This window comes from Mangifera indica, chromosome 10, assembly GCF_011075055.1.
Source record: "Mangifera indica cultivar Alphonso chromosome 10, CATAS_Mindica_2.1, whole genome shotgun sequence".
Lineage (NCBI taxonomy): Eukaryota > Viridiplantae > Streptophyta > Magnoliopsida > Sapindales > Anacardiaceae > Mangifera > Mangifera indica.
In genome coordinates this window covers 11,367,689-11,393,840 of record NC_058146.1, presented here as the reverse complement: position 1 = coordinate 11,393,840, position 26,152 = coordinate 11,367,689, and the positions used below count along the sequence as shown (strand labels likewise).

The window sequence follows — 26,152 nt, the reverse complement described above, 5'->3', positions numbered from 1 at the left end:
ATCTCTCGTCATACCCACCAAATTGAAGGGGAAAATGTCATTTACACTCCCCAAGTTACTCTCTCGTGTTTACTTCCAAAGTAACAAGTCGTACCCAAATTTTTACTAATTGTTGCGCAAGTGAATCATAATTTATTTTATATGCTTCTAACTTAAAATGGTTTTAATGATCACTCTATGTAATGAATATGCTACAAGAGAAGTGATTTATCAAGAGTGACAAAATGAATTGACATGGGAGGCACCTTTACACTGGAGGGTGCCATGGTTCCTTCAAAAATTGTAAAAACTTTTGAGTGAAAAAGAGTAAATTAACCTCGACACACTTTATCATAATCTTTTTACACAATTCTCACAAACATAATCAAAGTGAAAACAAGTGACATTATTGGCTTCTCTAGAGGCGGACTTTGAGCTCCACACTTGTTTACATGTAAGATTTATCTGAGATTGGGTAAAAAAAAAAAATTTTAATTTAGGTACTACTAATTTAATCTACTTAAATGATATATTAACCATTTAACTTTGGTATAAAATATTGAACTCGGTGAATCTATTTATAACACATTTCATTTTCATAAACAAAAAACCCCTTTTTTAATTAATAATATCACCAAATGAGATTGTGGGTAGTAAAGGATAATCAAAATGTATTCAATATAGTCATATATGAGTTTAGTTTATCAACATAAATATGATTAACATCAATCTTGACGAACCAATGGATTGCATAAAAATTACAACATCAAAGTGATATAAGCCATTAATTATGCAAAACTAGTTCTAGATATAGAAAGCTGAAAAAATATTTCCATCCTATGAGACTTGAAAAATATTGTTAAATTTTACTGGACCTTAATTGTACTTTCGCCAAGCCTCAAAGATTCACTCGTTAAATGAAATGCAAATTGAAATGAGAAAAAATGCCAAGCTGTAAACACTAAATCCGCTTCGTCTCCCAACCACACAAGTTTAGATACACTCTGCCACGTGTAACGACGCAGTCCACTATTCAGAAAATAGACCAATCAGACCCACGTGAACGTCACGTGAGCTGGGATCCACTTGTGGGATTTGTTACAGTTGAACTCTCTTTTCTCTATTATGCATGGCTTTTCTTCTTTTCACTTTCTCTGGTTTCCAAATTTTGTCTTGCAACGGCGAAAGTGTTTTGTTTTCGATTCTTGTTCGGAAACGTTGATGCTTTAGTTACTTCTTTTAGTTTTCTTTCATATGTTGGCGATGTTTGGAGTAATATTCGAGCGTGTATCTGATTTTTCCTCTGCTACTGGTTTCTGCTGCGGCTTCTTTAGCTATGTTTGATTGGAACGACGAAGAGGTAATCCTTTTTTTTTTTTTTTACTCAGATTTTATTTTATTGTTACTTTTTTAAGATGGTGCGGGGTGAAAATGGAATTAATTGAGTTTCAGAATTTCTGTAACGTTTATTGAAATTGATAAGATTTCTAGATTTTTGATTTGTTGTTTGAATCATTTTTGTTTGAATTATTATACATATCTGCATTCATTGTTAATGGGTTAAGGTTTTTGTGATGGGTTATAAGTTAGAAGTGGAACTTTCTCTTAAAATATTGTCAGGGAGTTTTGGAGTTGCAAGGAACCTGAGCCAATACCTTGTCAAATTTCTAGGAAAATGGGTTACCTTGGCCAATTGGGAGTCTATAACAGTTTGAATTTAGTGGTCGAAAAGTGGGTTTAATTTTTAGGAGATAGTGTCTCCAGGAAAGAGGAGAGTTTTGTTGTAGTGCATGCAACGCTATGAACAAATAGAACAAGAGTAGTACATTTACAAACAAATTATATAAATTTATTCATACAAGTGAGAGAAAAAGTAAATCATCATATCACCCAATCATAAATGGCCATCAGATATCAAGGATAGAAGTTAGGCTTTTTATTAAAAGGGAGTAAGATCACTTCAATTTTGGTACTACCAGATCTTTCAATCTATTATCCTTTTCTAAATGTTTGAGAAAAAGTGGCTTGATTAAAAAGTTAATGAGAGGATTTCTTATGGAAAGGGATGAGTTGTGGAAGAAAATTCATTTCACTGTAAAATTCAATTTCACATTCTTGTAAAAAGAATGACCTAGGAATTTGTAATTTTGTGATGAGAGATAAGGCCTTTTAAGTGGGGATTTCCTTTTGAAGGCAATTCTCCATGCCATGAGGCTATAAGGAGTATATATGCATTGAAATTGAAAAAAGAAAAAGGATAAGATTTTTGTTTGGGGATGAGGGTAGTGGGGATATTCCACTTTTTAACCATTTATAGAATTTATTAACTGCAAATTTTCTATAAAGCTTTTGTTGAAAGAGATTGATTTCTTCATAGAACAACTTTCAATGAAAGTTTTTGACTTCCCTATTAATTTGGAGGAGCTAGCATCTTTGATATATGTGATTGAATGTGTGTCTGTTAGGATTGGGACATTTATCCTCAATCCAACGATTAATTTTTATTATAAATATATGTTTAGGTTTTAAAAGAGAGGGGAGAAGAAAAATGTATTAGGTTTGGTTTGAGGGCAGCCATCTTTGGCTGATTTAGGGAGGTCTTCGGCGCCTCGAACGGCCGGAAAATGGGAGGTCCCGAACTCCTCAAAATGTTCGGTTTATCATTATAATGTTTTGGTTAATGAAATAGTTTAGTTTATTATGTTTTAATTTTGTGTTTTGGTTAAATAAGAGCTGGGTTCCTAACAAATGGTATTAGAGTATTCGATCCAGCAGGGAAGATAGATGATGGTCGGAAAATGTTCATGGAGGAGGCTGACTTGAAGAAAAACAGAGAGAAATGAGTCCGAAAGTGCAAAAAGAGAAGAAGAGGAAAACGAAAATAGAAGAAGAAGAAGAAGGAGAAGAAAATGAAATGTCGGCAAAAGTATTTAAAAAAAAAAAAGACTATTACAGAAGGCAGAAAGGAGAAGACGCTAAGAAGAAAGAAGAAGAAGAGAAAAAGACAAGAAGAAGGAAAGAGAAAGGAGAGAGAAAAAAATAAAAAAAGATAGAAAAAAGGTGGAGGCCAGGGCGTTGGTTTGTTGGAAAAAGAGAAAGAGAAATGTGGCTGTGACTTGTTGGGAAAGCAAAAAGAAGGTAGAAGCTTTGGGAAGAGAAAACGCAGCAAAAAAGAAGGCAAAAGCATTCTTGGAAAGAGAAAAAGAAAGATATGATGCCGTTGAAAAGAAAAAAAAATTAATTAATAAAAAAAATTAAAAAAATCAGAAAAGGAAAATTATAAAAGAAAAAAAAATATTTTACAAATTACCATATTGAGGACAAGATGGTTTTGAAGGGGAGGAAAATGTTAGGATTGGGACACTTGTCCTCAATCCAACGGTTAATTTTTATTATAAATATATGTTTAGGTTTTAAAAGAGAGGGGAGAAGAAAAATGTATTAGAGTTTGGTTTGAGAGCAGCCATCTTTGGTTGATTTAGGGAGGTCTCTAGTGTTTTGAACGGCCGGAAAATGGGAGATCCCGAACTCCTCGAAATGTTCGGTTTATCATTGTAATGTTTTGGTTAATGAAATAGTTTAGTTTATTATGTCTTTTATGTTTTAATTTTGTGTTTTGGTTGAATAAGAATTGGGTTCCTAACAGTGTCATTCAATTTTATGACGAAGTCTAAATTGTCAAAGTTGGTGGAAGATTTGGATATTGTGGAATGCAACTGTTTTGGCAATTATTTTTGGGTTGCCTAGAATGTGATAAATAAGGGAAAATTATACTATCTCTATTTGTGGAGTGTCCTGCTTTTGGAAGGTGAGTGATGACTCAAGATGTTAGTGAAGTTGGAAATTTAGTTGTTTTTTCAGAACTAAACTACTCTAATGAAATGAAACTTTAACATGTATTGGGTTGTTGTATTGCTAGTCATTTTTATGGGTGTTTGGGTGAAATACATGATTATTAGTATTTTATGATATACGATATATATCGTATAATATGATATAATGCAGGTAGAAAATGGTACATATTCTAAGATGTGTCAAAAATTGGTAGGTGTATCGCACATTAAGATACATATTACTGATATAAATTGATTCAAGAAGTGACAATGTGATAAAAGTGTATATGAGAAATTTAAAAATTATAGAATATTTTTTTCAAAATGATGACATGACAATAATTATTTTATATTAGTTTAAAAAGATGTATCTTATAATATAATGCATGATACATGATACAAAAAACTAGTTTTTTAATACACGATACAATATGTGATTTGACTACCATGAGATAATAATATTAAATCCCAATAACTAGAGTATTTTTTGTTATTAATTTAATTATTGGCTTTTAATTAATTTCAAATTTTTGGGTTTTTCTTTTAAAATTAGATAATTTTAATTAATTGAGGTATAATATAAAATATGAGATTTGATGAATGATATAATACATCCTTTACCTACCTTTCTAGATGGCATTATATAGTATTATGTTTGTGTATTAACCATTTGTATTTTGTATTTGTCAATGCAATGGAAGGTTTTAACTAAACATATAAATTAGATTATTTATCTCTATATTGTCCTCTTGTACAATATAGTGTCGTATCACTTAATAAGGCCTAAGAGTCAAACATGAAGAAAATTAATTTAGTATTTAATCCGAGCCTTGGATGGATGCATTCTTTCTACTTTAATTTCCAAATTTCCTTCCCATTCTATTTGTTGCATCCATCTAGGTGATTTACATTTCTTTTTTTTGAAGCCCAATGCATGTTATTCATTGGCTAGTGAATCTCAAATGGAGCCGCTATATGTCAACGATATCTAATACAATAGTTGCCAGCCAATCATATGATGACACATATGAGAGTGTATATATTTGTGTACCTAAAGTGGGTACACATAGTATTGCTCTTTACTTAAACAATAAAACTATGTGTACCTACTTTGGGTACACAAATGTGTACACATTTATATGTATCATCATGTGATTGAATGATTTTGAATTAAGAATAAAACAATAACCAATCATATGATGACACATATGAGTGTGTATATATTTGTGTACCCAAAGTGGGTACACATAGTATTGCTCTTTACTTAAACAATAAAACTATGTGTACCTAGGGTACACATTTACACATTATATGTATCATTTCTTCTTTGGAATAACATCCAATCTTGCTTGTACTGGTTTTATGCTTTATTTATGTTCATCATAGTCAATTATAGCTAATCATATCTTGATGATGCTTTTAAATTGTGGGAAAGTAAAATCCTAGATTTGTTGGGATTTTGGTCTAATTATTATATTTAATTAGTTATTGTTAATCTGTTAACTAGTTACTTCTAATAATCCTTGTAAATTAGTAATTTGTAATCTCTATAAATTAGTGTTCTAGTTATAAGAAGTAATCTTGTATATATTCCCTAGTAAATAGTAAAGAAGCAAGAAATTCTTCTCTAAACTCTTCTCGTTTCATAGTATCAGGAGAGGCTTCATAATCTTCAAATGTGAAAAACGACTAGAACCCACCAACACCAACCGTGGTTGAATCCTCCATGACTAGTCCTTCTACAAATATCTCACTAAACCGTGCTACACCTTCCACTAATGATAGCCATATGTTATAGATGGCTTAACACAAGTTGTATGGAACCACTTTTTGTGGGTGTTTCCAATCAGTCTTGTTGGTAATCGAATGCAAAGGGAAGGCTAACTATCTCACAGGAATGACTCTTATGCTCGAGAAGACAACAGTAAACTATGGTACTTCGGAGGTTGAGAATTCAATCGTCATGGTGTGGCTTATCAACTCCACGAAGCCCAAGATTGGTAGGGCATACATTTTTTTAAAAAAAGACTAAGGAGATTTGGGAAGCTGTGCAGGAACTCTACTTAGACATGGAGAATACAACACAATGCTTCAAAATTAGATTTGCAGTTTGGACAACACGATAAGGTAACATGATAGTTATTGGGTATTATAATGTTTTGATAAACCTGTGGCAGGAGATGGACCTGTTTTAGGATATTAGTTGGGACTACCCTACTAATAGTGTAAAAGATAGCAAGATGGTAGAAAAAAAAAACCGTTTTGACTTCCTTCATGACATAAATATTGAATTGGATGAAGTACGTGGGAGATTAGTTGGTGCAAAGCCCCTTCCCTCCATTCGAGAGGCATTTGCAGAAGTTAGGTGAGAGTAACGTCAAAAGAAAGTGATGTTTAGTCCATCCTTGAATTCCAACGCAATTCTGACTTATTAAAAATCAGCCTTTGCAATATAAAAACAAGAAAAATCTACACCTTCATCTTGCGATCAGCTGCAAAGGGACAAACAATGGTGTGATCACTGTAATAAACCATACTACACAAGAGAGATGTGTTGGAAGATACATGACAAACTAGCAAATCATAAACCTCGAAGCCAAAAAGGGCTAAACCAATCAGCTTATGCATCAGAATCTAAAACTGAGAAGTCCAACAATCTCCACTTGTCAGCAGACCTGATTGCACCTTTACACTAGCTCCTGAACCAAACCAATGTATCAAAAACCTTGGATAGAACAAGATCTTCTAAACCAATAGCATCGATTGCGCATATAGGGAATATAAGGCACTATTTGTTATCTAACAATCTTGATGAAAACTTATGGATTGTGGACACAGGTGCTTCAGACCATGTGATTGGATCAATAGATACTTTATCAACCTATGGGGCATGTGATTGTAACATTAATATTTCAGTGGCAAATGGTACAGTATCTCCAGCAATAGGTCAAGGAACAACTTATTTATCAGATTTAAAGTTGAAATTGGTCCTATATGCGCCAAAATTGAAATACAATCTATTGTTTGTTAGCAATGTGACTAAAGATATGAATTGTAGCATGACATTTTTTTCATCTCACTGTGAATTTCAGGACATGACTTCAGGAAAGATGATTGACAGTGTTGAGGAGAAGGATGACCTTTATTACATTTCTGGAACTTGTCACAACTATAGACCTAGGTTACTTAATAAATTAGCTCTTTCCTCTATTTCACATTACGATGTTATCTTATGGCATAAGCATTTACATCATAATGGTATTTATGAATTGGTTAAATTACCTCTGGGTCACTCCACTATTGGCTATCGTTGGGTTTACACAGTCAAGACTGGTCCTCATGGTACTATTGATCGTCTCAAGGCCCGGTTGGTTGCTAAAGGTTATACTCAGGTCGATGGTTTGGATTATGGTGACATATTCTCTCTAGTGGCCAAGATGTTTTCCGTTCGGTTATTCTTATCTATGGCTACCATTCTTCATTGGCCTTTTTTTCAGTTAGACATAAAAAATGCCTTTCTTCATGGTGAGCTTTAGGAGGAGATATATGTGGAGCAACTGCCTGGTTTTGTTGCTTAGGGGGAGTTTGATTTGGTTTGTAAATTTCGATGCTCACTATACGGTCTAAAACAATCTCCACGTGCCTGGTTTGGACGCTTTATTACAGTTATTCAAGAATTTGGTATGACTCGATGTGAGTCAGATTATTTTGTATTTTACAAACACACGTTGCGAGGAAAGTGCATTTATCTGGTTGTTTATGTTGACGACATTGTTATCACTGGTGATGATTAGGAGGGTATCAATCAATTAAAACAACACCTATTTAATCATTTCCAGACCAAGGACTTGGGAACACTTAAATACTTTCTTGGGATAGAAGTTGCTCAGTCTAATACAAGTATTATTATCTCTCAGAGGAAGTATGCCTTGAATATCTTGGAGGAGACAGGGATGCTGGATTGTAAACCTATTGATTCTCTTATGGACCCTAATACTAGACTTGTGCCAAGACAGGGGGAGCCATTTGCAGACCCTAGGAAATATTGGAGGTTAGTAGGTAAACTCAACTATCTGACTATCACAAGACCAGATATCTCTTTTCCAGTTAGTGTTGTCAGTCAATTTCTCCAATCTCTGTGCGATTCCCATTGGGATGCAACTATTCGGATCTTGAGATATATTAAGAGAGCACTAGAAAAAGGATTACTCTATGAAGACAAAGGTCATACTCAGATTGTTGGATATTCTGATGCTGATTGGGCAGGATCTCCGTTTGATAGATGCTCGACTTTAGGATATTGTATTCTTGTTGGTGGTAACTTGGTTTCATGGAAAAGTAAAAAACAAGATGTTGTGGCTAGATCTAGTACAGAGGCAGAATATCGTGCTATGACATTGGCTACCTATGAGTTTGTATGGTTGAAACAATTGATTCAAGAGTTAAAATTTGCAGATATATCACAGATGAAACTTCTTTGTGATAACTAGACAACACTTCATATTGCTTCTAATCCAGTATTCGCTGAAAGAACGAAACATAGAGAAATAGACTGTCATTTCATTCGAGAAAAAATTTTATCAAGCTGTATAATTACCAATCATGTCAGCTCCAATGATCAACTTGTAGATATCCTGACTAAGTCTCTTAGGAGTCCTCGTATTGAATTCATTTGTAACAAGTTTGACGCATATGATTTGTACGCTCTAGATTGAGGGGGAGTGTTGAATTGTATATGAGTTGTATCTCTAAATTAGGAAACAAATAATTAGGGTAATTGTATCTTTGTAAACTAGAAAAGTACATATACTCTTTCCTAAAGTAGGATTTAGAATTTCATATAAATATTGATGTAAATTCACTCTTTTGATATATAGAACATTTTTCTCAAGGTTATTCACATTTGGAAGTGGTATTTCATGGTACCGTAAATATGAAAACTCATTAACAACCTGAAAATGTTTTTCTTCCTGAGAGTATTATAAACTATACTGATATTTAGTCCTTGTTAAATCTTTTGAAACTTTTAAATTTTATTGTTGTTACAAGTTCTTACCTCCCTGGCAGTTCCTGATCTTGAATTATTCTTCATATTCGTCATAGTAGCAGCAATTTAGCGTTGACCGTTATCTCTAATGTTAGCAATTTGCCAAATGTCAATACCAAGAACTGCTTGAAGATTTGTTGTCTATTGAATTGTCACATATTTTGCTGATGCTTAACACTGCTTCAGCTATAAAATACCAAAAGAATCCAACTAAATATATGGAAAAAGATATATTTGATGGTTTTTGAAAGTTGTATTTCATGGTTTCATTAATATGAAAATTCATCCACAACAAATGTAAATGTTTTACTTGCAGAGAGTTTCATTAATGAATACCATTATTTATGTCCATCAAATCTATTGAACATTTTAAATTTTATTTTGGTTATAAATTTTTACCTCCCTGGTCAGGTCTCTGATTTGAAGCAGCATTTTAGTGTTGATCATTATTGTGGCGATTTATTATAGCCAGATGTTAACACTATAAACTGCTTGAATATTTGTTGTTTTTTGAATTTTCACATGTTTATCTGATGCTAGACTATTTTGTTTTCAGCTTACAAATATAATATGGGGTGAGGCTGGGGAGGGTGATGACCATATTGTCCCATATCAAGAGGGAATTAAAGATTATTGCAATAAGAAGGAATGGAGTCAAGAAGCGACAACCATTAAGTCTTTGAAGAGTAAGTTGCCTGGGGCTAAAATTGATTTTCATTTAAAAAAGTTGGAGAGCAGTTCCAATTTTATAATTGAAAGAATATCTGCCTCGGGATCCAGCATGGGCTCATGGTCTGATTTATCTTTATCTATTGCTGCCAAAACAGATGCAGATCCCATGGGTACGGAAGTTTCTGATAGTATAGAAAAAATTACCAAAAATAACTCTACAACTGGTGGTAAGAACATTTACATTGGAAAAGAAAATACTAGTAGATAGCATGATCTAGTTTAAGATATTTGACATATCTTGTAACACCCTGTACTTGTAACAGCCATGAAACCTGAACTTGATAAAGATCCTGAAAATTTCCAAAATTCCCATGAAGATAAAGACCAAGGGGATTTTGACTACAGCTGGGCTAACATTGGAAGCTTTGATGATCTTGACCGAATTTTCAGGTAATTTATGCATCATATATCATTATGCTTGCACCTTATTGCAGTATCATTTTGGATAATTCTATACTAAAACCTTAGTTGTTTAGCATTTAGTCTATAAAGTTCTGGCAAAGAGCATGATATGGAAATTTTTTTTTTGTTGTTGACCATCAGTCTATCATTGCTAGAGAAGTCAATTCAAAAGCTTAATCTAGGCGGAATTCTTTAGTACCTTGTATCACATGCTGCTAGAGAAAGAACAGGGCTGTGTAAAATTGAACATGGTAAAGAAATGATCTAACAAATGGGCATGAGATAGAATGGGTTTGTCATGTTAATTGCAATTAGGGTAAAGAAAGATCTAAGAATGTGACAAAAGAATGAGGTACAAGTATGCCTTTATTTATTTATTTATTTATTTTTGATAGGAAGTGTCGATCTGCTTATTAGTGTAAAAAATACTTTGATAGTGGATCAGAAATTCAGTACTACAAAAATAGCCCATCTAAAATGGGGTAAAGCTTTACCTGTGCAAAAAATAACCAAAATCAGAGAAACACAAACGGCATGGACAAATCTTAAAATACCATAATCAACTTACCACCGGAACTAGTTAAGATGTATAAAGACAAAGAAGGTATCCTCACAGTCTTTTGAGACAGAAGCCTAAAGAAGGGATGTTAATTAAAATGGGCAAACATTTTTCTGTGTATACTTTTTTAGACAAACTTTTGTGACATTTACTTTTCTAAACAAATCCATAATTTTTTACTAATAATACCCTTTCCATTTTACTTTGCTTTCTCGCTCCTCAACAAACACAACGACAACACATTTCAGTAGTGTTCTTTCTCCTACAATATTATCACATTCTAAGTAAGTTTCTTAATTTATATTTGTCTAAATCAAAACTTTCATCCAAAACTTGCTATGGAAACTTTCATTGATAAAAAAGTTCAAGCTTTGAATACCGATTCTCAGAAGAGGTTAATATTATGTTATTATTTTGTTTGTTGGTAGTTAAAAATAATTTCATTATTTGTTAACAGTCAATATCTATTGTATTAATCAAAATAGAATAAAATGTCCAGATTGGAAGGAAATCCAGAAACACGATTTCTTGGAAATTGAAATGCGTTTGCTTAATGTGGTTTGTGTTTACGCTTTCCTTTACGCATTTGTGTTTTTGCAATGTGCAAACCCATAAACCCGCAAACGCAAACTTAATATATAATAAAAAAATAATTATGAGTTAGTTTAATGGTTGCAAACACAAATTTTGATGTCCAGAGTGCGCATTTTAAGCACACACCCCATTAGGAGTTAGTTTGTATATAATTAAAAATAATAATTTAACAAAAAATTCAAAAATTTCATGTTAGCTCATGGAAGAAAATATTAACTCTTGTGTGATTCCAATTTTAAATTGATAACGGAGAATTTCCACATTATGTGTTGTATAATATTATATCACATACTTAATCTCATTGTCCCATTTAGCTGTTTCATATTATAAGAATATTTTTAAAATTAAAAAAAAATCCAAATTCTACCTTACAATGGGTAGGTAATAAAAACAAATGATAATTTTATCCTATTTAATAATGTTGCATTACCACATAAATAATATATAGAATTTGCTACATAAAATAATACATTAATGTAACATTTGATGACCAAATTCTAGCTCTATAAAGACTGAGATTCATATATATATGATATCATTGGCCTTATCCTAGTTGCCATTAATGCATAATAGATGCTCCAACAAATAGCTTTAATATTTCTAGGTCGGTCCATCTTGTTTTTATATATTATATTAATTTATATAAACAATGGGAATTTTTAGTATGCTCTTATCAAGATTTAAAAAATAAAAATAATATCAGTTGGTTAATGTTGCCAAAATATTACAGATGCAAAAAAAGGCAAATCCGTCAACAACGTTTGTAAACCCTTGCAACCCTAGCAAGAAAGAACTTCGCAAACCCACAAACACAAATTGATGTTGCGGGCTTGCGCATCACAAAAACACAAACGCATAAAGCAACAGTGCAACCGTAATATGCAAACCATGCAAACACGTATACATGACCGTATTTAAATTTTCAAGAAATCATGTTTCCTTTAGATTTGGACATCAAAACTTGTTCTACTTTGATTAATACAACAGATATTGATTATTTATAAATAATGAAATTATTTTTTACTACCAAAAAACAAAATAACAAGATAATATCAACCTCTTCTAGGAATCAACATTTAAAGCTTGAACTTTTTAATAAATGAAAGTTTTCACAAGAAGTTTTGAATGAAAATTTCGATTTATATAGATATATCAATTTAATGATGTTGTAGGAGCAAAAACATCATTGGAGTGTGCTACTGTTAGGTCTGTTGAGAAGCGAGAATTATGAAGAAGGTCAAGTGGAAAGGGTATTATTGGCAAAAAATTATGGATTTGCTTAGAAAAGTAAATGCCACAAAAGTTGGCCTAAAAAGATATACATGGAAAAATGTTTGCCTATTTTAATTAATATCCCCCCAAAGAATATGCCCGCCTCTATTAAAATTTTAGAGAAATCAACCCAAAAACTTTATCTAGTAGTGGAAAAGCATAAAATGTATATGCAGTTTTAAATAAAATTCAGAAGCTCACAAAACTTCTTGTTGTATCATTCTAGTGGTCTGTGATTTGAACTGATGGTGATTAGTAATTATTTGAAACCTAATTAAATTCTAAATTAAGGTAATTATTAACCTAGTTGATAGGAATAACTTTTAACGAAAATACAACAAAATTGGTATTGCAAAAATTGAAGTACATAAGTTTAAACTAATTTTTTTAATTAATACAAACCAACAGGTAATAGTGATTAAGGTTTCTTAATTCACCAATAGTTGGACCCTAATTTTCTAGTTATTAGTAACTCCCCACAATAACATGATAGTTGTGGAATCAGTCTTTTCATCACTGATATATTTAACAATCAGGTGAATCTTATACTTGACAATGATTTTATTTGTTTGTTGATTATCAAAACACATTTTCCTAGAGATATCCGTCTTAGGTTTCAGTAATATAAGAATTGAGTAAGCACTTAGACTATGGGAAATGAAAACTTAATCTTTTAAAATCTTTATTTGTCTATTCAACTCAGCTCTCTCTTTGGGATATCCTAGAGTGGTTAGGTTAGTGAGTTGAAACTTTGGAACTGAGTCACTATCATGTTTAATTTCTCTCTAAGGTGGTTGCTCATCATGTAACCCTTCAGGTTTTACAACCCTGAATTCTCCCAACAATTAATTCAACTCAAGGGAATGGTTTAACTAGGCTCTAACGAATCCTATGGATTATTCTTGAACATCAAATCACACACAGCATTTAGTTGCACATGCAAATCGTTTAGGAATAAAATATAAATGCTGTCTTTATCTGACACTGAAGGTGTGGGCTTAGATTTTGGTTTTTCCTTACAGGAATTGGTGGGGTCTGTAAAATCAATTGAAGGTTTGACAAACCTCAAGGCAATGCTTATCACCTTGGGCAAACTATTAATAAATATCATCTCTTTCAAAATTCTTTAAATCATGATCCTAATGCGCATGTTTAGCTTTAAAAAAGATGTAGAAAATATCCATGAGAACATTATAATGATATCTTAGGAGTAGGATACTAGTCTGAGAGGAACTAAACACCCTTGAGTCATTGGTAGAGAGGTTTTATCTATCCAAGGAACTCTAAAGGGATGTGGTGATACTCTAAGGCCAATAGTTAACTAGTAAATTGAATCGACAATATTGAACATAAATTTATATCGAATAGATAGGATCAATCCAAGTAAGAAAGTTTTTCCCTTATTCAATGTAGCAAGAAGACTGCTATGAGAAGCAAAAAATTATAAAATCCGAGAATAAAGAAGCAAATCACAAAATTCTAGAAAAAGAAAAATCTCTAAAAGTGTTAAATAAATAGTAAGGTTTTGAGTCTACAACTAAAAAGATTTCAGGACCTTCAAGATGTCCTGCATCATTATATTTGGGCTCAATTTATTCTTTTCTTTATTGTTTCCCCATTTATGCTTTAATATTGTAATGGTATCCATCTAACTCAATATCCTTACAAGTGATGATTTTGCAGCAATGATGACCCAATGTTTAGCCGAGTAAATTTGGGTAGTGGTGATGATTTATGGCCTTCTCCTAAAGTTGTAACTGACAGCCCAGCAAAATCTTTCCCCCTAGTAGCAGACTCTCCAAGTTTGGAGTTAGGAGCACTGAAGAATTCATCTGACCTAGTGGAAGTTAAATCAGAATTTGAGCTGGAAGAGGATCAGTCATTGACCCTTCGCCATGGAAAATTGAGTAATCCTGTTGAAAGTCTGCAGAGTGCTCATGCCATCCTGGATCATGTAGAATATTGTGGTAGTAAAAGTAAGCTCAAAGTGAGGGAGCAGGTAAACTCAATTAGCAAGATGAACTGTTCTGAACTTGTTTGTATTATTTCTTGAATGAGTGAATCAATATAAATTCCAATTTTGTTTGGCTTTTGTAGAGTGATTTGGATATTGGGAATAATATCAATGCATTAAACTCTTGCGTAGTTGCTGAAAATGTTTCAAATGTGGATGGCTTTGCAAACAAGGTATCTTTTTTTTCTCTCTCTTTGATACTAAATTAAGCCAGGATTGTAATGTAGTATATTGCGTAGATGTTTAAGTCATCTCATAATAAGAAAAAAGATAAAATGGAAGTTTCCATGTGAGGATCCAAACAATAGTATAACCCCTTGAATATACTTCCTCGCATGTAGTGTGAGCCAAGCTTTAATTCAACAAAAACAAGCTCAATACCAAATACAGACGTTGGCTCATGACATTTGGAGGTTTTGAATTCATGAGCTTTTACTTTGATATCATATTGACTAATCACTTGGCCAATGGCTTAAGCTATCAAGTACAAGTCCAAACAATAGTGTATAACCCTCTACATGGGACTTGTTTTTGTGGATCCTAAAACTAGAAGGCCAAATGAGAATGAAGAAACCAGAACCTTCCATTTAGCACAATCACATGATACCAACCGCTGAAACTATAAGTTGGATACGACGTCATTTTAAACTTGAACTTATAGTGAAACTTATATTATTTTACCATGATTTGTGGATAATAATATCCCCTTTTAAATCTAGTCTATTTTTTGATGCACTCTGATACAAAAATCATGAAAAATGAAAAAATCAGAGAAGCTAGAGAGAGAAGAGAGTTACACATATGCAAAGAAGAAGATGATGAATTATATATTTTCATGTTGAAATTTAATTTGTTACCAAGGGTCCTATATAACAATAATTGACTATTGTGCATAATTATCATCCATGTCACTAGTTCTTCTTTACAACTCTCTCTCTCTCTCGTTTTATATATGTATATATATATATATATATATATATATATATATATATATATATATATATATATATATATATATGTGAATTATTGAGTTATTGAACACCGCCATTTGGGATTAATGAAACATTGTGTTTCATACAAGTTCCCTTTTTTGAAAATTGTTGGACGACATTGTTTGGGACGCCCAATGGTTCAAATTCATATCAATACCTTATTCTTTGATTGCCTTGTTCTCAAGGGGTAATTGTAGAAATTGACTCCTCATCTCCTTAGCAAATTCCTAGGCTGCCATAAGTGGCAAAAATTCTTACCATTGTACCAAGACTTTAGCAGTGGTAACATTTCGATGTTTTGCCATACGCCGATCGAGAATGGCTTGAGGGGTGCGGCTTGAAATGGAAATTATGTGTTGTAGAGTGTCAAAAGCTTGTATCGAAGCTTGTGCTAGTTTGAGTAGAGACACATAAAAAAGATTGTGTATTTCGACAATAAGAGTTATCTAAAGACACATAAAAAACATTGTGTTTTGGATTTGGAAAGCACCAAAGTATCGAGCTTGAAGTTTTGGACTTCGTAATGCATCATGATTTGTTGGTAAGATCGGAGTTTGACATAAACTCAATCCCATATTTAAAACTGAGTGATCACACTTGCTTTTTACCATGTCAAACTTTTGACTTACCTAGCTAAATTTTCCAAACCAAGCACGACTATTTTGTTTCAGACCATACAAGGATTTGTGAAGGCGACAAACTTTCCTATACTCCCTTCAAGTAACAAACCCAGGTGATCACTCCATATAAACTTCTTGTTGAAGGTCACCATAAAAAAAGATATTCTTGATAGCTAACTTATGTAAAGGCCAACCATAGGTAGTTGCCATAGAAATGAATAAACAGACAGATGTCAAGTTAGTAACAAGAGAGAAAGTGTCTGAAGAATCCACTCCATAAATTTAGACATATCCTTTAGCAACAAGACGTGCCTTTAAGTCAAGCCACTAATCCATCAGGATTAACTTTAACTGCAAACACCCATTGGCATCCAATAGATAGGTTTACCACGTCCCAAGTACTATTACCATCTATGACATTCATCCATTCCATCATAGCATCATGCCGGCTAGGATGAGATAAGGTTTCATAAATAGTTTTGGGAATAGAGATAAAGTCGAGAGATGTAATAAAGGAACAAGAAGAAGAGGATAAGTGATTATAAGAAACAAAAGAAGAAATAGGGTAAGTACATTGGCGTTTACCTTTTCAAAAGCCAATATATTTAGAGGTTGTTGACGTCTGAAATAAACCTAGGTAATAGGTGGCCTAGCAAGTGTAGAATCATCAGGTAGAGAAAACTCTAAAGAACTAGTTGGCGTGGGATCAACAGGTGGAGAAACCTTTAGAGGACTAGAAGATGTAACAGTATATACTAACAAATCATTGTCCTCCCCCTGGATGAAATAAGTGGGAGAGGTAGAGAAGAAAGGAGTTTACTTTAAAAAGGTAACATCAGCTGACACAAGATATTGGTTAAAAGTAGGACAAAAACACTTATACCCTTTTTGAAGATGAAAGTAACCAAGGAAAACACATTTTAAAGACTTTGGATCTAACTTTGTGACATAGAGATGAATATCACGAATAAAATAAGTACTATCAAATATCCTAAGTTTAATAGAAAATAGAGATTTATTTAGAAAGAGATCACTGTAAGGAGTCTGACCTTGAAAAACAGATAAAGACATATGTTTAATCAGAATAGGAGATATGGAAACTACATCAGCTCAAAATTGTCTAGGAACTTGCGTTTGAAATAAGAATGTTCAAGCTATCTCAAGGTATTTATTTTTTCTTTCGACTTCTCCATTTTGAGAAGGGGTGGTAGCACAAGAAGATGAAGAATGCCTTTTTGAATCATGTACTTTTGAAAAGATTCGAAAAAATATTCTTTGGCATTATCATTTCGTATTGTGTAGATAGAAATATTAAATTGTGTTTTTATTTCAGCACAAAAGGCACAAATATAGAAAATGCCTTAGAACTATTTTTTTTATTAAATAAATCAAGTCATATGAGAATAATTATCAACAAAAGTAACAAAATATTTAAATCCAGTTTTGGACACAATAGGACAAGGATCCTAAACATCTGAATGAACTAATTCAAAAGAAAAACTAGCTTGTTCATTGACTCTAGAATCTAAAGACAAATGATGATGTTTGACAAACTGACACGATTCCCACTCTTATGAAAATACATGATGAAACTGAAGACATAGTTTCTTTAACAGAGGTAGAGAAGGATGTCCAAACCGATAATGTGCTTTGAATGAAGTTAAAACACTGAAACAAGTAATGGATCTTGACACTTGCATGTAAAAAATGTATGGGTTTAGGGTTTAGGGTTTAGAGTCTAGGGTCTAGGGTCTCTACCAATAATTTGCATTGTTATAAGATCTTGAAATAAACAATGATCAGGAAAAAATGAGACACAACAATTAAGGCTACAAGTGAGTTTAGTCATAAAAATTAAATTGAAAGAGAATTTTGGTAGACTTAAGACAAACGACAGAGAAATTAATAGAGTTGGATTAATAGTTCTAGTACCAAAAACATATGATAGGAGTAGATGAAGACTTTAGTGATTCTTGGTACTAAGAGAATTTGACAAATTCATTTGTAGAAATCATAATGGTCTCTCCAGATGATAAATTGGTTGTATTCTTAGTGGTTGCAATGTGTGATTGAGATTTTGGGGCTCGATTCTATAATTTTTTACAAGGGCACTTTGTATATCTTGGTTCATGATAGTAATAGCGTACAATCCCTCTCGAATTCTGATTTTCACTATCAATAACTTTATCACAGTTGTTGGTTCCCCCTCCTTTATTACCACTCTTGTTATATGAATGTCCAATTTCATGTGCACTACTACGATTAACAAGAGCACTATTAGTACCCTAGTAAATATCTTATGCAAAGATGAGATCTCAGGACTAACGAGTATTTGAGATTTAGCAATTTCTTATTCAAGAGGAAGACTAATTAGGAAACTCATAATGGCCATCTGTTTTCGCTGAGCTTGTTGAACTTTTACATCAGGACTAAATGGTAACAACATATTGAGTTTTTCATAAGTTCTTTTAAAGTCTATAAAATAAGATGTGATAGTCCTATCATGTTTTTCTGCACGATAAAACGCTTTGCACCCTTTATATATGCAAGAAATATTCCCTCTTCTAGAATACAAGAAATCTAGGTATTCCATTAGTTCTTTAACTAATTCACAATAATTAATTAAACTAATTACCTAACTTTCAATGAAATTTCGTATCTATAAGAATAATCAGACATCATCTCTCGACCATGTTTGTCTAGTATCATCTATAGGAGGCGTTTGCATAAGGTGATCATCCTTCTCAAGGCTTAGTCGATAAAGTTGAACTGTCTTACTTCATTCTAGATAATTGGAAGCTTGTGTTCCATAATTTTTGACATTACAGGAACCACATCAGCCATAGTTATAAGTTTATTATTAACTGTAATTACACTAAAAACACCCAAATATGAGATACAACAAGTTGCCTGACTGAATGATTTTAGCAATAGTTATAAAGATGCGTTGTATAGAGAGAGATGTCGCTGGAAAATAGTGACCAAAGTCTAAAAAGGGATAAAAGATCAGCGAAGGCGATTGTTTTGATGACTGTGACGGCGTGTGCAACGACAAACAGGGTTGGGCTTCTGAGGTTTTGATCGTCGGTGTCTTTTAAGTGCATTGGTATTGGTGGTGAGAACTTACGCTCGTTGGAAAAGGAGATCGGTGAAGGATGTTGTCAAAGAAAGAAGTGGTGCATGTGGGTCATGCGTTGATCTTCTAATGACTAGATTTTGGGAGATGGCCAGTCATTAGGGGGCACTTTTTCCTACGTTAGCGGAGAGATGGAATAGTCACTCTACAAGGGTGACTCAAGACTTTGCCTACTATAGCAGGAAGAAATTGACAGATTAGCTCACTAGGGCAAGCCTCACTCTGATACCATGAACAAAATTGAAGAGGAATCATTTTCATTCGTATTTCTTTGTTATAAAGATACATGTATATATACAAATTAGGAATCCTAGATTAGGAAAACAAAATATTTGATTCCTATTATTATGATCTTATAATCAAGTTCTACCATAATGAAATCCCTACAGTCAAGCCTTAGTATCTGTATAATCTATTCTTATATGGTAATATACATATTTTACATATTTTGTAACAATAGGTAAGGATTAAATGTAAAAGATGTTGGTGCATGTTCTAATACCTTTCCTAATACAATAGAAATATCTAAATAATTTGGATCAAGAAATTCAATTTCAACAAATTTAAGAGCAGTGTTTCCTCAACAGTTACAGAATTAGAACCAAGTTCTGCCACCTTTACAAGTTTTTTTCCCACTTGACAATGATAGTTTTTCATTCCTTGTCACCTAATGCCTTGAATAAAGTATTGGATATGGGAATTGTGTTTATAGGTAACGATAAAGTATAGGGCTCGGCTCGGTTCATATATGGACGGCTCGAGTTCGGCTTGAGATCGACTCGAGCTCAGCTAAGGCCAGCTCGTTTCGGGGTTGAGTTCGGTTCGGTTCGGTTCGTTTTTCGTTATCAAAACGACATCGTTTTTAATATATATTAGTTAAAACGACGTCGTTTTGTATAAAAAATTTTTAAAAAAAATCTACCGAGCCAGCTCGAGCTTGGCCAAACCCAGCTCGTTTCGGGCTCGACCGAGCCGAGCTCGAGCTCGAGCTGCTCGGCTCGAGTCTAGCCCTAATAAAGTATAAAAGATGTTTGATGCATGTTTTAATACCTTTTAAAATGCAATTGAAACATCTAAATCATTTGGATCAAGCAATTCAATTTCATCAAATTAAAGAGAAGTGCTTACCTCAACAATTTCAAAATTAGAACTAGATTCTGCCCAGATTGAGTAACTGACATTTTTTTCCTTGAATACTCTTGTAGTGGGCAAGTCATATTTGATTGATTTTCCCTTACATTAATAGGCTCGGACTCGGGTAAAGTAAATGTGTGGGACATAATGGGACTAGAGATTGGAATTAATTAATTTAGAAATTTAGGAAGAAACATGAATGATCCTTCTCTTCCAAGGGTAATATGCCCCTTTGAAGGAGAAATAACAATAAAATGTTCATTTTCAACCAAGTGGAAGAGAAACTAACAAATATGCATATGAGCAATGTTTTTAAAATTGAACCGGTTGTCTCATTAGTTTATTGTTCGACTGGGTCAATTGATTCGACAGGAAACTAGTTGGTTCAACTTATTATCAAATTATAATAAATAGATTTTATTTAAAAATTTATAAAAAATAAAATCAATTAATATACCTACACCTATGCAGATTAGAACATATCATTTGATTTCAATGAAACAATTAAAATAAAAAAATGTCTCAATCTCATAATACAAAAAAAAAAAAAAACATAATTCTACAAGTTGTTATCTATAAAAGATATTTCAATGGATATGAAATAATTTTTTTTCTTTATTTTATTTTATTTTTGAACTTATTTTTTTTATAAACCTTTAAAAATTCATCAAATCTAATAAAAAATAATCAAATTACTTAAAAATAATTAAATTTTCAAAAAATACCATAAATTTTGGTTAAACCCGATTTTGACTGGTGCATCCAATTCAACGGGTTTGACCGAGTCAATGCATAAACCACTTTTAATGTTAACTGGACTAGACTTAGAGCCGATTCTCAATTCAACCGGTTTAACTGATCGGTCCGGTCCGGTTTTAAAAATAGTGCATATGAGGGCTCATGGGTCAAGTTTGCCTTTGGTTTGAGAATGGACATGTACAAAAGACACAACCTAATATTTTAGGGCTTCAAAACTGCTTCTAATATTGTTTTGGAGAATTATTTTGATAAAGAAGTGCTCTTGTAATAGCTAGAATGCGTCCATTTTTACTTTTAGCAACCCCATTTTGTTGTGGTGTATTGACACATGAGTAACTCGATGACTTATGAATTATACCCTTTCTTAAAAATATAGAGCTAACACTGCATTACCCTTTTCTTGAAATTCACAATGAGATGGATGAAAAATAACATTGCAATTAGAATATTTGGTGACTGTTTTTTGTTGATACAAGATTTGTAAACAGTCTAGGCACATGAGGTACATTTTTTAGAGTGAGATAATTATTTGTATGAACATCTCTGTGACTAACAATGGTGTTTATTGAATCATCAACAATGGTTATTTTCCTATTATTTGGGCATGGCGTATATGAAACAAATTTGTGAGAAAAATAGGTCATATAGTCTATGGCTCCTGAGTCAACTATCCATAGATTTGGGTGGATTATATATGAAATATTAAGTGCACGAGAAGAAAAAGAAATACCTATGTTGGCAAAAGTACAACTACTTGTTCTTGTTATTTACTCTAATGACTCCAATGAACTTGTCAATTTTTCAATCTCTTTTTTGTTGAACTCAACTGTTCTTGAATGTGCTTGAGGACCCTCTTGAGTCGTTTATTGAGTATTTGTCACGTATATTTGTCTCTACCCTTTTGATTGTCCTTTCTTGGAAGGTTTACCATGAAGTTTCTAACACTTGTCTATTGTGTGATGAACCTTTTTACAATAATTGCACCATAGAGAGTCTATGTCAAGAGAAAAAGTTGCCTAGTCTAAGAACAATGAACCTAGGAATAATCCTGGGTTATCTACAATAAAAGAATATAAACTGAATAATAAAATTGCATCTAAATTACTAAAGTGAAATACCCAGGATTATTAAAATATCATAATTCATTAAAAATTTATCATATTATATATTGTTTGCAGCCCAGTCTCTAGCCAGTCTTTGACTGGAAATCCTCAACTGCAGGACCAGGTAATTTGGTTCGGCATGTATGGTTTCTATTCAAATATTTAATACGAAATACATAATTTGTTGAGGTAAATCTTACTAGATAAAAGTAGAGATGTGATATGTTTAACTTGATTTCTTCATTAGCTTAGCATTCAAGGCACCAAAATTTCAGAACTGGCATCTAGCTATTGATTCAAGTCTAACAGATTCTTGGTGCAATGGTCTGTTTTATTAGATCTCTTGCTGTGCAACCAAGGTACAATTATAGATTGAAACATTAATCTTAGTGTGTGTGTGTGTGTGTGTGTGTGTATAGCATCTTCAATAGGCAGAAGTTAATTGCTTGTTAGAGTGAGGCAATAGAAACCTATTGGCGTACTGATATAGAGAAATATAGGGGATACACGCTATTTCACTAAATAACTCCAATACACTAGCAAATAACTTAATGGAATTTAGTAATGCATATGACATTTTTTCTTCTGTCTGTCTTATTTATTGTGTTCAGTTGTTAGCACATTGACATTTTTTCTTCTGTCTGTCTTATTTATTGTGTTCAGTTGTTAGCACATTGATAAATGAAACTTTATATGGAACATTGATGTTATCCTAATTTCAGCTGAAAGTTCGTATAGTCCTTTCATGGACATAGCATAGGGGTTTAGTTGGTTGGGAAGTTATGAGTTGTATGCTCTTCATCTTACATAGTTTTGTTCGGCAAGAATTGTGCATTTCAATATTGAATATTGCTTAAGGAGCTCTGACAAAGAAAACTAGTTTCATTCTTTGAAAGAACTCACCTTTGGAAATTACTTCTCCAGTAGTCTCTTATTAAGATTAGAAATATGTGATATTGCTTTGGGTTTGGACCAGAAACATAGTAAAATGTTACCTTGCATGAATATTCAGTTTATTCAGATCACATATTCTTTCAGGCCTGGCTAATTGTATTTCTAAATGACATAATTGTCTGATTGAGTATATAGGAAAAGATGTAATTAGATTATGAATCGAACTAAGGTTTTTGCGTTTTTTCTTTCACCAAACTTGCAACTTTGTATCATTTTATTTTCCTGAATCTTTGCAGGGATACAGGACAAAATATCTGTTGAAAATTCAGAAAAAGTCAGAAGAAAAAAGAGGAGAGCTATTGCAAGATTTCTGTGGTATCTGGTCTCCCACTGGTAACCCAACAGGTAAGTATGAGAACCAATTGGCTCAGTCAATGCTACTTTCTTCTCCATCATTGGTCCCTAGTCAGCCAAGACAACTTAAAAAATCTGAGACTTTGCAGTACCACCAAATCTCCAATTCATTTGTCACTTCTAAATATGGGAACATTACAAATCCATATCCTGCCATGCCTGTACTGCTGCACATTCAGTCTGGTAAACTTACGCACCAACCCTTGCTTTCGTGTAATGAAGTTTCACCAGGTAAAGCAAAAGTTGTTAATAACTCAGCAGCTGCTTCAGCAAATACTTTGGCTATGACACCACAAGAAAAAATTGAAAAATTAAGGAGGCGGCAACAAATGCAGGCGATGCTTGCTATTCAGAAACAACAGCAACAAATCAGTCATCAAGTTTCCTCTATAGATCATTCCATGTCTCAGAAGTTCCAAGAAAGCCAATTCCAACATGTTGAGGGAACAGACCTTGAAGTTGAACATCTAAGCGTTCTTCCTTCTTTTGACCCTAATTCACCAATAGAGCAAGATGACTCCAATACAATCTATTTGGCATTAGATAACTATTCGGTGGAGGAAACAGTGCTTTACCGCCTTCAGGATGTTATTTCTAAGGTTGGTCTTATTTTTCCCACTAATTTCTTGTTTTTATGAATTTGCTTGAAGTTGGAGGAAATGCCAAATCCTTGTTTCATTACAGTTGGATGTCAGAATAAGACTTTGTCTACGGGATAGCTTGTTTCGGCTGGCACAAAGTGCAATGCAGAGGCATTATGCTAGTGATACAAGTAGTACCAACAAAAGTAGCATGGAAAAGCCTGAAGTTGTTGCAAAAGCAGAAACTAATAGCTCTACCAGGTTAGTACAGTATATGTGGTTTCATTTTCAACTTCAAATGCTCAAAATTCTAGGTTTCTTTGTTTTCAATCTGAAGCAGAAGTACAGATACGGTAGTGACCATCTGTCCACTAGCAAAATATATATATATATGCACCTCTGCCTCTCTTGGTGTGAGTGAGATTCGATTTCAATACCTCTTCCACAATCCTGAAAGATTTAATCAGTTGACCTTGTTAGCATGCACAAGTGGACAAAGTTACATGCATGTTTTATCTTTGAAACTGTTACAGACGAGTAAAGATAAGTGGACAAATACATGTTTTATTCTGTACCTTCTCTTGTTCAGATTTATATTTGCTCAATTCTCTCCTTTTCTTCTTAAAAAGAAAACATAGAATTAACTTAATTAGTTAGAAGTAAATATTAATTGAATGCAATAAATAATTGCATGTGTTAGCTGCTGCCACTCTGCTTCTCCCCTCAAGCTTATCTACAAATCTTTCTGGTTTCATGTTGATCAATCAGGCTTCAGAAATTGTGCTTGTTTAACCAAAATCACTTCATGGTTGGATTTTGTTTTCATAAATTTTGTAGGTTCATTATATATAGACACCATGTATTCATTAACATTTCATATGTTGAGCTCAACTTTGTTTCAATTTGGTTTCTTGGAACGTGATGGTAATGCAGGTATCTTAGAATGCCTGATGCGGAAACAGAAACCAATCCAATTGACCGGGCTGTGGCTCGTTTGCTGTTTCATAGGCCACTGGAGCAATTAGGAAAACATTCTGAGACTTCTGAATCACCTAAATTCCCTAGTGACCATGGAACAATGAATTTAATGAACTTGCCAATGGGAAGTAAGCTAGAAATTCCTAATGTTACACAAAAATTTTCTCACCAAGGATCCAAAGAACCTTGTCCAGTGCTTGAGCCTCAGCTTATTGATCAGTTTAAAACCAGTCCTTGCTTCGACACTTCAGAAAATGCATCAAACTATGAACCTGCAGATAGTGGAGCTGCTGTGGTTGAAGCCTGTCAGTGAAGAGAATATTATCACAATTTCTATGAGGGTAACTCCTTCCTTTATTATTTCCATGACATTAATTCTCTGTCCATTTTGATATACCTTCATGTCCATACGGATTTACTGGTAATGCCAAGGTTTCCTTTTCTTGTCAGCCAACTGGAGCTTCATTAAGTATGGTATTGGATGGAGTCTTAGAAGTTCGTCAGCATTTTGAATATTATAAGTGCTCGTTCGGATTAAAGATCATGTGTCATTGTGGAAAATATGGAAATTGTCATCGTATGTTTGCTTATGCATGTTTCAAGTAAGTTTAATTCAACAAAGCATCTTAATCTGATGGTTGAACTGTATCATTATCGCCATACTGAAGGCGCTGTGTAATTTGTTGTGCTGCTTGTGTGAAGGATTCTGTCTTCTTAAATAAGTTTTGTTGGATCGATAATATGCCAATATCTTCAAACTGTTTTCGTTACTTTTTAAGTTCTTAGAAACAAATAATTTGTTGCAGCTCATTGTGAAATACATAAGTTGCACGCCACATTATTTCCATATATAACAAAATTTCCATTGTTGTTGTGTTAGTTTATTATGGTTGAAAATGAAATTTCCTTTGCTGGATAATAGACGGAACCTATCTAATTAAGCACGCCTAACCATCAGCTCTGAGCTCACTCTTATGGAACCTGAATCAACCAGTAAAATAGTGTAAGAGGTAGAGGAAGGATAATCTGTCAGGTTTAAGGAAAACCTAGACACATGGCTCTCCAATGTTACTATAAGTTTAATGCAACCACTTAAGAAAAAGCTTGGT

General features: G+C 33.2%; 1 protein-coding gene across 3 annotated transcripts; it reads left to right on the top strand.

Annotated features, from left to right (window-relative positions):
• The first annotated feature begins 1,101 nt into the window (after window positions 1-1,101).
• Window positions 1,102-25,785, top strand: LOC123227336 (protein LNK2). 3 transcript variants are annotated; one of them, XM_044652100.1, is made up of 11 exons: window positions 1,102-1,339; window positions 9,416-9,545; window positions 9,687-9,758; window positions 9,855-9,981; window positions 14,102-14,417; window positions 14,516-14,605; window positions 23,367-23,475; window positions 23,707-24,083; window positions 24,169-24,326; window positions 24,999-25,384; window positions 25,494-25,785. In XM_044652100.1, the coding sequence occupies exons 1-10, from the start codon at window positions 1,316-1,318 to the stop codon at window positions 25,354-25,356; spliced, it is 1,761 nt and encodes a 586-aa protein (XP_044508035.1). In that variant the 5' UTR covers window positions 1,102-1,315; the 3' UTR covers window positions 25,357-25,384; window positions 25,494-25,785. The 3 variants fall into 3 exon arrangements, with proteins under 3 accessions (XP_044508035.1, XP_044508034.1, XP_044508036.1); XM_044652099.1 differs by having other exon boundaries at window positions 23,367-24,083; XM_044652101.1 differs by lacking the exons at window positions 1,102-1,339; window positions 9,416-9,545; window positions 9,687-9,758 and having other exon boundaries at window positions 14,088-14,417; window positions 23,367-24,083.
• Window positions 25,786-26,152: the final 367 nt, after the last annotated feature.

Excerpts from the sequence above, each read along its gene's own strand:
- LOC123227336 (XM_044652099.1), top strand. The coding sequence starts at position 1,316 with ATGTTTGATTGGAACGACGAAGAG. Across the intron at positions 9,546-9,686 it reads AACCATTAAGTCTTTGAAGA|ATGCAGATCCCATGGGTACG; the intron begins GTAAGTTGCCTG and ends CTGCCAAAACAG. Across the intron at positions 9,759-9,854 it reads AAATAACTCTACAACTGGTG|CCATGAAACCTGAACTTGAT; the intron begins GTAAGAACATTT and ends TACTTGTAACAG.